Source organism: Sesamum indicum, linkage group LG4 (assembly GCF_026168435.1).
Source record: "Sesamum indicum cultivar Baizhima isolate 11 linkage group LG4, ASM2616843v1, whole genome shotgun sequence".
Lineage (NCBI taxonomy): Eukaryota > Viridiplantae > Streptophyta > Magnoliopsida > Lamiales > Pedaliaceae > Sesamum > Sesamum indicum.
Window position 1 is genome coordinate 2,157,463 of NC_142660.1, and position 15,516 is coordinate 2,172,978.

Sequence of the window (15,516 nt, forward strand, 5' to 3'; positions counted from 1 at the left end):
ATCAACAAAGTATTATCCCCAATTATTTATTTTCTACAAAACCCACCTTTCTTGATTTATGGGTCTTAAATTTGTAAACTACTCTCTTTTTAAAAAAAAAATTAAAAACAAAAAATTATGGGTTATTTAAGTATGTTTTCCTATGTGTCAATACATGGTACAATGCATTTTAGGGTAAATTACTGATTATAAAAATAAGGGTGAAGTTCATCGAGTTCTATTAAAATTTATTATAGTTATAAATATTTTTTCGTTGTTTGATAAGTTATGAATACACACTGTAATTAACTGTTGTTTAATAAATACTTCTGTACGATGGACTGTCACGAGGAGATATTTGTTAGATGATCATTAAATTTATGGGGTCTTTGTAATTTTTCAAACAACGAGTGGGTAATTATAATTATGATTAAGTTCAGGGGAACCTGCTATAATTTACCTTAAGATTATTAGTTATTAAAGAGAAAATTTTACGATTTGTGCAAATTATGCCAGCCCAGTTAGTAAGAATGAGTCACTTTTTATTATAAAGTTGTATGTTCAGCTCCTTCTATCGATGTCAGACTCAGTTTTTATAGAGTTGTGTACTCGATTGATCCCTTTATTAATGTGAAGTTCAGATGATGAGTAAGTATTTTTATAAGCAATCTTGCTTGATGGAATAATAAGCTCAACCAAAGGGTGATTCAAAAAGAAAGTCCGATCTTTTTTATAAGAAGCAACGAAAAATTATAACTGTACAATTTGAATTATATTACCACTTGAAAGTAAATTGTATTCATAAATTAGTTGTTGGTGAGGGGGTAAAATTGATTTTACATCCTCTGATATTTATTGCTAGCATAGTATAAATACCTCCTAATTTCAATGTAAATAAAATTTTTGAAAAAACAATTGAAGAGACTAAATTAATTTTTAACTTATGCAAAAGCTTGACGTGTTTAGATCTCAAATTTCATAATTTTCCCATCATTGCTAGAGCTTCAGCTGCGTACCCACAATTTTTTGTCCCAAATTTTTTTTTTTGCAATTTTGATGAATTTAAAATTTTTTATGAGTTTAATTAAGAGTGTTATAATTGGGAAATTACAAGAATTTTCTTTGAGATATGTCATAATTACGAATACTTTCTTTTCGTTTAAAAAATTACAAATATCCCCCTAAAATTAAATAAAATTATGTAATCCTTGATGGGATATGAAATTGTCAATTTTGGCCTTATTGTACTTTGAAAAAAAAACCAGATAGGGTGGATAAAAAAAATTTAAAAATTATAAAAAAAAATTATTTACTTAGTCCATAAAAAATTTAAAAAAAATTAAAAAATAAATAAAATTATAATTTTTAGTACACACGAAGACTAACACTGATTAGGCTGCCATTTAAATCAGGAGCGTATTGACAAATTTTCTAAACAAGAAAGAGTTATTCGTAATAATCCCAAACCTCTTGAAGGTTCATTGTAATTTACTCTTTTATAATTTCATTAAAAAATATTATCAGAAGCATAGTTTGTATATGAAAAAATCATTGTGAGGATAATATTATACATAGATACATATATCTTTGTATTTTAATAATTTGATAATTAAGTATTGGCATCGTGTAATTAACGAAATGTTGTTATGATATAAGTATGTTGTTAATGGGCAAAATCATGGGTTTAAACAAAGATTATCATGTTAAGAGGTAATTAACAAGTGTCACTCACATAATAATGCCATTATCACATGATGGTATTAGATAAAGCTAAAGTAGGATTAATTAACAATGAACCCAATTTTTAAATTAATCCCAAATGGGAATTAAAGCCGGCACCGGCGGATATTCTCACACCTGTAATCCGAATTAAATTAAATTAAATTTCGGTTTGTTTGGTAACGGGGAAAAAGTAAAATAGGGATTAAAAGAGACGGGCGGCAATTAATTAAATTATTAATCCCTGTATTAATTAATAAAATAAACCAAAAGGGTTAATGAGAGATTTGATTCTATACGAAATGTATAGGAAAGATCAGGTGCTTTTGGATGCACCCGCTTGTGATGAGAGGCCCGCACGTGCGCCGACACGTGGCTCGGTCTGCGAGGGATGTGGTTTTTCCTCATTGGTTGGATGGAAATCCCCACTGTGCACTCGGCGGTGAGATTAGATTGGGTCCGCAGATTTGAAAAGGCCGGGGAGATAGCCAATCACATGGGCTGCACGAGTCGGCTGGTTTGGTCGCTACACGACGCCGTCAAGTCGTACACGCAACGAATAAGTATTTATATTAATACCCCCTAAAATATGGAAATTGGGAAATCACCCCCCAGATATCTTAGTATAATTTTTTAAATATTTGGGAAATAAACTTAGTTTTTATCTATCTATATATTATTTTGTATAAAACAAATCTAATACTAAGTAGAATAATTAATTTATTGAATAATTGCAAGCCGTGAATTAGATAATAATCTGTCTAGTTTGATAAAAGAATTAACTTATTAAATATAACGCAGAGTTAATATATATTTTTTAATTTAATTGCAATATCTATCTAAATGTTTTATTGATTGACGTACAATTTTAATTAAGAAAAATTACAAACACGTGCATAATTAATAACACAAAATATTAAAATTCTACAATATGATTTGATCCTAAATAGACATGTAATACGAGTTACGCGATATATCACTATATATAATTCAGATTTTTGTATTTTGTTCCCAACGGAGATATTCTACTATAAAATGATATTGTATTTAATAATTTACTTATTATGTATATGGATAAAAACGGTATTAAATAAAATATGAGATACAGCAGTATTAATTTCGTAATAAAATGCTGGACTGGTTTGTACGATCAGTTGGAGATGAAAAATAAGATCAACTGAATATCAAATCAAATTTTTTTAACTTAATTATACTTTTTTACTTTAATTAATTCTGATTATTGGTTGAATATATTATTATTTACATAATTGTTTGAAAAGAGGAAAAGGGGACCAACTGAGGGAAAAAGGAAGGGGCAGAATGTGATGTGGAATGGGTACGTAAAATCACTTCAAAAACTCAGATGTCCCATATAAAAAGTATGAATTAGAGATAACATATAATATTTCATCACCAATCTATACACTATATATACATATATATTATACATTTTGGGGGACCAACTTTTCCTTTTGCTCTTTTAGTTTTGTTTTAAAATATTTCTTTTTTGGGTTTTTAGTAAATTTGGAAAAAATTGAAATAATTAAGAATACTTCCACAAGTTCGTAATTTTGGAAGTGTAAAGTGAGATTATTAGGTTGTTATTGCTTATAACTTCGTCTCGTTCCATTTCAATGGAAAAAATGAGACAGAGTGAGTTTAAAATCGACTCATAGAAACTCTTTAAGTTTAGTTCATTACACTTTTTCTCATTTGATTGGTTTGAAAATGGTTATTTAGCCAATAAGGCATAGCTCAGTTTGCGAAGTTGAGGCCCACATGATCTTAGAAGTCATGAGTTCGAACATTGCCTTATGTACTGGGGTGGTGTTATTATAGTGAATAGTAAATTAGGTGTGCTGTTTCTACCTAATAGTAGGTGTTGATTAGATTTAGTGATTTGATATTATTGGTTAGAGTATGGTTGTTGTAATGGTTTTTGTTGATATCCAATAAGAATGGTTGTAATTAATTAACTTTTTAAAAAAAAAACTGCCGTTTCAACTCAAGTTCATAAGCAGAAAATTTCAGATAAACAAAAATATTAAATTATTCGTGTAAATCTGTTAGATCGAGTTCCTTCGAACTCGTATTGAACATGATTAAAAACTCATCAAATTATGAACTATTTAACGATTAAATAACGGATTTTTACTAATTTTTTTATTTTAAAACTCTAATAATCCAAATCTTCTCTAAGTAAAATTTCAACCATATATGTTTGAGGGATTATTATTATGCCTAAGGACACATATCAAATGGCAAGACCAAAATTAGACAACAAGGCTTGGAACTACATCCACAAACCATACGAACCCTTCCAATTGTTTTTAGGTAATCAAAAAATAATATCAGATTAAAAAAATATCTTAGGATAATTGTCACCTTCATAATCCGATTAAACACAACATACATAAACCCAATTATTATGAAATTAAAAGGGCACCTAAAAAAAAATATCAAAGATAATAAATTTAATTATATGATGATTGTGTCATTTACTATAATCACTCAACATCGCACGAGTCTTGAAATTCTTAATCACACATTTATCAATTTTTTTTAAGAAATGACGGTACCGACCATACTCTTAATATTCAACATTTGAATAATTTATATGTAAACTTTGATATTTAAATTTGTTCTTTTTTTGGGTGGGGGTAGGGGGGGGGGGGGCGCCTAATATTCCAAAATATCGTAATCACATCAAGGGTCATTAATCATAGTTATCCAATGTGACCCTTTTTTTTATTGACTGAATTATGGTCACTCGTTGCTAGCAATGTACTGAGTTGCAAATTCTAACATAACGTGTTTACATAATACAGATAAACACGGAAGATTGTATGCAGATTTGAGGCGCATGAGTTTATTTTTAATTTAAATTTGATTTTGTATATGTAAATGGAAAAATGCAAAATATTGTTTGAGATATTGAAAATGAGTAAATTATCCTTTTATAAAAACAAAAATAACAAGAGTAAATTACAGTTTACCTTATGAAGTAAAATAGTTTTTACATTGGCATCTACACTTTTTTTTTGTGTGTCAACTTACCATCGCAACTTGCGAAACTTTGCACTTTGTCATTTATAATTATTTTTCGTGCAAGCTTTTTATCGAAAAAACATCACATGCAGTGCACATGTGATATTTAAGAGTTATATGATGCGATTTGTTTTTTCATGTATGCACGGTATGTGATATTTCTCCGACAGAAAAATCAATAAAAATATTATCGTATATGGCAAAGTGCAAATTTTGTAAAGTTGAAATGGTAAGTTGATGTAGAAAAAAGTTTAGATGGCAAAGCGTAAAAAGGACCTAGTTCGGATAGTAAAATATAATTTACTCACAATTTACCTCCTTGTGATTTTAAAGACCATGGGTTTGAATCCCGTCTTATGCGTGGGATATTGTGTCTACTGAATAGTAGGTATCGATTAGAATAAGTTTATTTTATATTATTGATTATAGTATGATTTTTGTTAGATATTGATATTCGGTATGAATGATTATAATCAATTTAATTTCAATTAATACTCTTACTTAAAAAATGTAGCAACTTGCCCCTTGTGTTTTTCAAAATGAAGTAATTTATAAGGAGGTAAATTGCTTCATTTTGAAAATAGTAATTTAATCATTTAAAATATCACAAGAAAATAAATTGCATTAAACTTATATATAAATTGATATGAGTTTGACCAACATTATGTTTATTTCCGTGGTAAAATTTTGAAAGAAAATCTGTAGATATACATATATATATATATGTAAGTAAGTGTGTGTATTTGTGTGTAGTTACACACATTTGAAATGATTGTTTTGGAGTCCAATGCATGGAATGGATTTATGTGTTTAAATTTGACTAAACAACTTTCCAAATCCCCCATCTAATTTTCGGCGCCTTACTCATTTTGTAACCCTACTTTCCCTTATCCACATTCACAATGTGAAACCTAATCCCACGTAACTTTGATTTTTTTTTTTTTTCTATAACGACACGATCACATCAACGTCTTGATAAATTAAGCAATGACTCAACTCATAAATATAACAAAGAACAATAAAATAAATTACAATAAACTCACATAAAGTGAGGTGAATACCGCTCATCCGATGGGATCCGAATCTATGACATCAAACTAATTATTCATAAAACCTAAGCCGACCAGTAGATCAGGATGTTGCTGGTCGACATAATTATTTTTCAATGAGTTTAGAATAATTAATAATATCTTTAATTATGTTTTGGTATTAATGTGCTTAATTTATCAGATAATTAATTTTATTTATTTATTTAAAAAGAAAAAAAGAAAGAGAGAGAGAGAGAGAGAGAGAGAGAGAGAGAGAGAGAGAGAGAGAGAGAGAGAGAGAGAGAGAGAGAGAGAGAGTCTAAAATAATAAGGCTACATCCAATCTACAACTTATTATGTTTGGAGTTTCAATTGTCAAAGAATAAAAGTGGGTTCAACGCACATTTCATAATTGAGTGTTAGCCACTTTTGACATTGACTTAATAATCTACCAATACACAATTTGTGACCTTATAATTATAATATCAAGAATGGTCAAATTTGTATGCTTATTCTTTTCCACAATGCTTAAATTAAAGCCCCTTTTCATGCTGAATTTTTTGGTTGTTATTTATTTATTTATTTTTATATGTGTATTATTAATTAATTAAATATAGAAACAATTCGATAATCATATATACATATATATTATTACTTTTAAAATAATGATAATTTGAGATTTGTGAGTATTGTTATTAATGGTATTTTTTATTTAATATTTTGTTTATGATGTTGTCGATTTTGTTGTAGTCAATATGAACGTAATAGTGAAACATATTCGAACTTTTATATATAATAAGAGTTTAAGTAATCCGTGAAACTAAGATTTTATGGCTTTAAGGTCTTGAATTCAAATCCCACCATCGTATGAAGATATTGTTCTGCTTTAATAGTAGGTGTTGATTAGATATAGTTATCTGGTATTGATGATTAGTGTATGATTGTTATAGTTGCCGATCGTTGTTAGATATGAATATTTGATATTGATGATTGTAATCGCTTTATTCAATAAATAATAGCTCGTCACTTTCACTTAAAAAATAAATAAAAGGTGCAAGTAATTTCATCACAATAATTTATTTTGTAATATAATTATGTAAGGAGTGAATATTTGAATTTAATAAATGATAGTGATAAATATACTTTGCACCCCTGAACTATATATTTTGTCTAATTTATACCCCTAAAGTATGAAAAGTAATAAAAATACCTAATAAGACAAAAATGCCCTTCTCTCTTACCCCTATATCTTTTTACTGTACTTTCTAAAATATATTTTATTAGATTATCTCCCCATACTATTTTTAGTGATTTAAATTTTTATTCATATTTTATTTTATTATAATTTATAATTCTTTATAAATTATGAAACACAAAAAGTATTTATAAGCTCAATATATGCAAATACATTTTACAAAGTAAATAAATTATGTTAAAAAGTATATGTAAATATGTGTCAATACATAATGCATATAATATTATAGAAAAATGCTATGTAACTTATAAATTTTTATTCAATTATATGTCCACATAATAAAAATATATCATATCATTACTTAAAAAAATATAAAATATTATATATTAATTATATTAAGGTTTGCATATTTTAAAGCACATATATGTACAATGTAATATTTTAAATTTGTATTGATAATTTATTTTTTAAAAAAAGTTTAATATATATAAGAACACAGACAAAAATTATGTAAATTTTTTACCAATTATATAAAAAATATAATAATTACAAAATTTTTGGAGTTTATATAAATTCTATACTCAGTACAGAATTATAAATTTTGTGTAGTGTTTTTTTAAATAAAAAAATTTAAAATAATTCAGATTATAATAGAAATATTTTAATTGTGTAAAAAAAAAATAATGTACATCATGAGGGCTTATTTTTTGTTTCATTTTATAATTCAGAGTTTAAATGCACTTTATGCATAGTTTAGAGGTGCAAAATATATTTAAACGTAAACGATATAAATTGATGTTCTTATTACGTTGTTGACTAATTTAATGTATAAGTAGAATCATATGGATTATCTATGCCTATTTATTTAATATTTATTTTTAGTTATTAAAGAAAATTTGATTTGATCATCTTTATATCCATTTCACTATCTGGTAGATTTATTTTGAATTAATTGTCCCAAAAATCAAATATAAATTATGAAAAAGATTAATAGCTAAATAATAATTTTTTTCCTCATTCCAAATTAATTATAGATCAAAATATTATCTTATGGTAAATAATTATACCAAAATCATTTTATTTCATATTCATTACTTAATTATATATACTTTTATAATTATTATAATCCCAAAAACAAAAATCCAAAACTATATTATATCTTAACTTATTCTTGAAATGCTTCACATATACGTTTCTTATATTGGAATGTCTTGACATAATTTTTCGAATGCCTGAGAGACTGTTGGGCTAAGCTTATAAGCTCATCAAAATATTTTATAAGATGTTTGAAATCTTATAAGCTAAAAAAAAGTGTTTGATTATATTTTTTTTTAAAGAGCTTATAATATCTTAAAATAAGATGTTTTGGATCTTATAAACTCTCTCTCTCTCACACACACACACACACACTCTAGGATTTATTTTTTTTTTTGTTATTTAATTTTTCTAAAATTCGAAAAAGAGAAAATTGTTTATTATTTAATAATAAATTATTATAGTTAAATAAAATTGATATTATATTTACTAAAACTATAAAATTCAAAATATTATAAATCATACAATTAAGAATAATCATTGCATAAACAAAAATCAATTATATATTTATATTAATATTCCTCTAGCATGAATGTACATATGTATTTTATTTATTCAGAGTTTAGGTAATAATTCGTTAATTTTTTATTATAAAAAGATTATCTATTAAATTTTTGTTTGAAATTAAACTAATATGTACTATTTATAAAAGCATTTTAAAAATATTTAAAATAAAATATGTCTAGAAATAACAACTTATTTGATTTTAATACATGTCCGTTTTAGTCATTTTAGTCATCTTATAAGTTTTAATATTTTATTTTATCCAAACACTTTAGCAGCTTATTTTTAAAATAAGATCCAACGTCTTATAAGATATGTTAGTGAAGCTTAGCCAAACACACCCTCTGAATTAATATCTCAACAAATTAAATAATACGTCATTTTGATAAACACACTATTGTAATAAAGAAAAATTAAATAATTTATAATAAACTCACACAAAAAATTAAATAAATATAACTACATGTGTATTCGAACCAATAACCGCAAATTTGTTCATAAAAACCCAGATAATATTGACAACAATTTTATAAGTCAAATAGTTTTAATTTGCTTAAATATGGTCTTTATATTAAAGTAGTTAGACAAAAATTCTAAACAAATTAATGCAATTAAATATGCAATAAAACATGTGTAAGTCATAAATATGGGACAAGTAATTATATTGAGTTGATTATATATATTTTTTTAATATTTAAAATTTTAAAAAGTATGTTGCAATTTAAATAATATGATTTAGCTAACAATTTTGGACTTTTATTTTTGTTCGTTTATTTGTTATTTTTCTGAATAATTGAATTTAATATTAATAGATTTTTTTATTGATTGTACCTTTTATTTATTTCTCAAGTATTGTTATTCTTTTGAAAAAATATTCTGTGTATCAAAATGTTATAAAAATTTAAGGTAGATTTTTAATTATGCAATCAATATATAATAGCTGACACAAATGGATAATTTTTCTAGCAATTCCAATTGCCCAAAAAAAATAAAAGTCAATATAGTTAATATCTTAATATTTAAAAAGTTAATCCTCAAATAAAATTAAATAATTAATATTAAATATTATATAGTTTTAATTAAATCATTATATGACTGTGAACCGTATGGGGTCATAACTAGTTACATGATTATATTAATATTTCAATAAATTGAGCAATAAATCGATTCTATCAATATGACAAGTAACAAAAAATAATTAAATAAATTACAATAAAATCACATAAAATAGAATAAATATATATATCGAAACGTTTTATAAGACTCGAACTAATAACCTGAGTTTGTTCATGGAGCCTCGGAGAATATCATCAACCATAATATAAGTCAAATAATTTTAATTTTCTTAAATATGGTCCTTATATTAAAATAGTTAGACAATTATTCAAAATAAATTAATGCAATTAAATATACAGGAAAACAGGTGTAAGTCATAATTATGGGACAATTTATAACTAGCAACCTATGCATAGTAAAATGAAAAAAAAAATAGAGTAAATACAAAAAAACTTAATAAAATTTGGAGACACATCGTTTTAATAATAATAAAAAATAATACATAGTATTGACTTATTCAAATTTGACTTTGAATGGTGACCTTTCCATTCCATTTTTAAATTTTGGTTATTTTCGTTTTCCTCCCCGCAACTTTTCAAATTTGTAAAAGTAGTACCAATACTTTGAGCCTGAAACGTGGAGAAATGAGGAGACCACTTGTCCAAGCCACACATCGTGATTCAGACCCAAACACACGTGTCACCACCGACTGCCGCCGGTGCGCGGTGGCCCCTCCGCCACCAGAGAAGAACCGGACAGCCGAACATAAGCTGTAAATGGGTCCCACACTACCTTCTCAACTCTCACCAAAAACATTGAAAATAAAAAGACAAGACAGAAAAAGAAAAGTATAATAAATATAAACATATCTATATATGTATGTATATATATATATATATAGAGAGAGAGAAAGAAGGGTATGCATGCACATATCACACTCTTCTAATAAATATACTAAAAAAGAAAAAAAAGAATCTAAAAAAATAAATTATTATTGCACAGTAGCAAAAATGACAATGTGTTGTTACCAATCCAATGATGGAAAACAAACACTAATATAGAAATTATGATGTGCAAATTCAACAAAAGAGTAAAATATAATTATAAGCTTTAATTCTTTTATAATTTGGAAAATGCTCAAGAAAATATAGACATTTTTGTTAATTAATAATATGCCATGAATTTGAATCTTTTTCTTTTATTTTTTATTGGTGGATACTTTTCGACCACATTAATATCGTGAAAATAAAATTTTATGATTTATTATTGTCATTTTTATTGATTTTGGTAGGAAATAAAAATAGTAAATGCAGTAAAAAACATATAGTAAGCAGAGTGTTATAATATATATATATATATTTACAAAAATAACATGTAAAAATATATGAAAATGACAAACGATAAAAATTTAAATATCGATTGAAGCTATTCCTTAAAATTTATATCGATGATGATGAATAAAATAACATTAATGAATCATTTTTCTCTTCATATTTGTCATAAAAACTAAAAGTAATTATTACTTAAAATAAAGAGATAAATTCAAATTTGTAGTGCATTAAGACAAGTCAAGAGAGGGTAAAAGTAGAAAGCATTTTCTATTTATAATAAACTAAGATAAGAGTAAATATATATATATATATACACATATATTGGGGAGTTTTAATGCAAAAAATTAATTAGAGTTTACTTCTCTTCCCAAATATTCTTACTAGAAATAAAATAAAAATTAAAAAATATAAATAGAGGGGGGAGAGAGAGAGAGAGAGAGAGAGAGAGAGATAAAGGGGTCCTCCAAAGATTATGCCCCAAAGCCAAAGCCGAAGCCAAAGCCAAACTTGGCTTTGATTTTGAGAGAGAATCCAAAGGATTTCTCACTACAAGAACGCCAAGAACTGAAACTGAAGTTCTTTCTCTCCTACACACTTCACAAATATAAACACACATAGGAAAAGGGGAAAAAAAGATAGAAAAATAGAAGAACACACACCAAAAAAAAAAAAAGAAAAAAAAGTTCTCAGTTTTTTGATATACATGCATAGATACCTGTAAAGGGGGCAGAGAGAGAAAGGATTGTTGTATTCTGATAGTTTCAATCAAGCCCTCCTTCTCTTTCTTCTTATCCCATACATATGTAAGTTCTCCTCTATCTTTGTAATTTTATCGTAGTGAATTTCAATCTTTCTTTCGAACTAATTCTGTCCAAATCTTGTTTAATTTGATATGCCTGCTTTTGCTGTTGCTTCAGTTTGTGATTTTTGAGGGTCGTAATTTTTTTTTAAGTTTGTGTTCACAGATCTAATCTGAGTAATTAATTGGTGCTGTAGCAGAACCAATGCAAGATTGGAGCTTTGGTTTTGATGTATTGGTTTTTGTGGAGATTTGGGCAGCTGGGTGTTGTTTGATCTGAATTTTAGAGATCTAATAATAGTGTTTCTTGAATCTGTCTGCATGTTTCACTTTGATCGAAAGTATTGATTTTTATGGTGTTTTGAGGTGTTTCTGAATCTGGGCTTTTCTTGTTTTTGATTATTTCTCATTCCGGAAACGCTTTTGCTGTATTTTTTCCTCCAAAGATCGGATGTTCGTATTCTTAACCATTCACCTGAATCGAAATCGTTATTGGATTTGGATCAGTGACGGTTGGTGATATAAAGTTTGCTTCTTTTCTTTTTGTGTGTGTGTTTTGGCCCCCTCGTGCGACCTGGATTTTGGGCTTTGCTTTTTTCTTGAAAATTCACTTTGAAAACGTGCAGTGATTGAGTTGTACAGAGACCTTGATAAGTTTTCTCTGGTTTTATCTTCTGGGATTTTTGCATGTGGATGGTTTGTCTCTGTTTACTTAGAGTATGTTGTATGAGTTTCTGATTTTGAGTTTATGCTGCCTATTTTTGCAGTGGACTGTGGTCTGCTGAGGAAGAACAGCAATTTGGTTGATTTTTAACAGGGAGACCTAGTTCTCTTCGGGTTGGGATCCAGAAGACATGTTGAAGGACAGGCCTTGTTTGGTTTCAAGGGATTATCCTAGGACCTGCGAACGAGAAGGCAATTGGCGTATGACTTACCGACCAGAAATAGTTGAGGTTCAGCAGAGCAAGCGACCTTTGGAGACGAATGGAGAGGAAGAAGATGTTGTCCGGAAGGTGCCTAAGCATTCAGCAGATCAGATAGATACTGCTTTGTCAATTGGCGGGATTTTAATGTCAGTTCCTGACCAATCAGGTAGTCAGCAGAATGATGGTGATAATTCTGATTCGAGTTCATTAATTGCTGCCATTGGCCGCGACAACTCGGTTAGTTGTCTTATCCGGTGCTCCAGGGCCGATTATGGTGCGATTGCATCCTTGAACCGGAGTTTCAGGTCACTTATTAGGAGTGGCGAGCTTTACAAATTGAGGCGGCAAAATGGCGTGGTAGAGCATTGGGTTTATTTTTCCTGCCAGCTGCTGGAGTGGGAGGCCTTTGACCCTAGTCGCCGCCATTGGATGCATTTACCAAGTATGAATCCTAATGATTGCTTTATGTTTGCGGATAAGGAATCTTTAGCTGTGGGGACTGAGCTTCTTGTTTTTGGGAGGGCTCTCGACTCCCACGTGATTTATCGTTACAGTTTGTTGACGAACACGTGGACTACCGGAATGCGTATGAATGAGCCAAGATGTTTGTTTGGGTCTGCAAGCCTCGGGGAGATCGCAATATTGGCTGGTGGTTCTGACTCACATGGTAACATCCTCAGTTCCGCAGAGTTATACAATTCCGAGACAGGAAAGTGGAAGCCACTCCCGAGCATGAAGAAACCGAGGAAAATGTGTTCTGGGGTTTTCATGGATGGAAAGTTTTATGTGATTGGAGGGATTGGAGGAGCTGATTCCAAGCTTCTCACTTGCGGAGAGGAATATGATTTGGAAACTGAAACTTGGACAGAAATCCCTAACATGTCCCCGGTGCGGACTGGTGCAGCAAGGGATAACGAGCCACCTGCTACATCTGAAGCACCACCTTTGATTGCTGTTGTAAATAATGAATTATATGCTGCTGATTATGCTGAGATGGAGGTGAGAAAATATAACAAGGCTAACAGGGCGTGGATTACTGTAGGAAGACTGCCAGAACGTGCCGACTCTATGTACGGATGGGGTTTAGCATTTAGGGCATGCGGTGATCGTCTTATTGTGATTGGGGGGCCACGGAATGCCGGTGAGGGTTTCATTGAAGTGAACTCATGGGTTCCAAGTGATGGTCCGCCGCAGTGGGATTTGCTTGGCCGAAAACGATCAGGCAGTTTTGTTTATAATTGTGCTGTGATGGGATGCTGAAACGTTCGCGTATTGCCGGCACCAGAAACATTTGGTGGCGTAAAATCCTCGTTGAAAATCGGTTCCCGGATGCACCGGATTCTCGCTAATGGGTAATTTTTCCGAACTTTCCGATTTTGTTATTTTCTTTTGAGTGGGAGGAGGATAGGAAGGACTATCAAAGTTTACTCAAGATACAAGTGATATGTTTTCTTTCATGTAGTCTTGAGTAGAATTTTTCTTTTCTAAACTTGATCAGTATTTTCTATTCTTTTGAGTTGTCTTCTCCCAGTCAAGTAACATCAGGAGGTCTTCAAGTTGGCGTCACATAGCAAAGAAATAGGTTTAATAACTTGGAAGGAGAGTTAGGTGTCTGTTAGTGTTTGCTTAAGGTTGTCATAAACAAAACATAGAATTGGTATTTCGGGCTTTTATGGTCCGTGATTTCTTGGCATCATCTTGATGGGAGAAATAAAGTCCGAACATGTTACTGGAAACATGGCCTTTGTAATGATCTGAATTGTTGTTGCAGTCTATGGGCTATAAAACAATCCTTCTCTTCATCTCAACTTTCTCGTGCTTTCTTTTCAATTGTTATTACAATGACCTTATTTCCCATAACTTCTTTGTTGCAGTACTTTCAATTCAACACTAACGTGACTTATTGCTCGTTTTTTTATCTGGATAAGTATTATATTGCTGCATTATTATGATCCGATTTAAGTCAAATGCTAACGTTAATCTGTCCTCATTCATTGCTTTTCGTTTCTTCTGATACATCTTTGGCCTCTCTCATTCTACAACAAGGGCATGGTTGCATATGTATAGGGATACATATGCAACGTATGTAGATTGAAACTCACTTTTTACACGAATACATTTTTCATCCCATTGCTGTAAATGCGTTCTTGCGACTTTCGTCATTATGTAGCCGTATTCTACGTTGTAGCATGGAGAAAATTCCGTAGTTGCCAATTCCGACTTGGCTTGCATGCATTACAGATGTTGCATAGCATTTATCAAGAGCCGTCTTGTTGTGCATCACGATCAACGTTTGTGCTGTGTGATACAGACAAGAGTGTGTAAACTCCTCACCTTCCAGTTAGGTGGAATGACTCATCTGCAGCATCTTTTTTCTGGATGCTGGCAAAAGATTTCACCTGAAAAATAGATGCTCTTATCTCCACATTCAATGCACAATTTGCATGTATCATCCTAATATTATTACCATTCTTTTGATTATTACATCTTAGGTTCTGGTCTCCAATGCATTGGTTCCAAAACCAACTGGACTGGATATCTGGTACTAATGTACTAGGAAAGTTGGCATGTATAGGGCATGGACTTCATTAACGAGACACGGGTGTCGTGTTCTTGGTCGGTTCATTAGAGACTTGTATCATCATTTTGCATCGTGTTCGACTATGTTGGTCGATTGGCATTACTACATCGTTATCTTGGTCGGTTCATTAGAGACTTGTATCATCATTTTGCATCGTGTTCGACTATGTTGGTCGATTGGCATTACTACATCGTTATCGTAATCTTTTTTTGCAGTATGTTCGACTATGTTACTTGATCCGCATAAGTATAAAGT

General features: G+C 29.7%; 1 protein-coding gene across 1 annotated transcript; it reads left to right on the top strand.

Moving 5' to 3' along the window:
* Positions 1–11,399: 11,399 nt before the first annotated feature.
* Positions 11,400–14,482, top strand: LOC105159946 (F-box/kelch-repeat protein SKIP11). Its single transcript, XM_020693269.2, has 2 exons — positions 11,400–11,758; positions 12,522–14,482. Exon 2 carries the CDS (start codon positions 12,609–12,611, stop codon positions 13,938–13,940), a length of 1,332 nt encoding a protein of 443 aa, XP_020548928.2. The 5' UTR covers positions 11,400–11,758; positions 12,522–12,608; the 3' UTR covers positions 13,941–14,482.
* The last annotated feature ends 1,034 nt before the right edge of the window (positions 14,483–15,516 follow it).

Bases quoted from the DNA above. Each gene is read 5' to 3' on its own strand.
- LOC105159946 (XM_020693269.2), top strand. From the start codon at position 12,609: ATGTTGAAGGACAGGCCTTGTTTGGTTTCAAGGGATTATCCTAGGACC.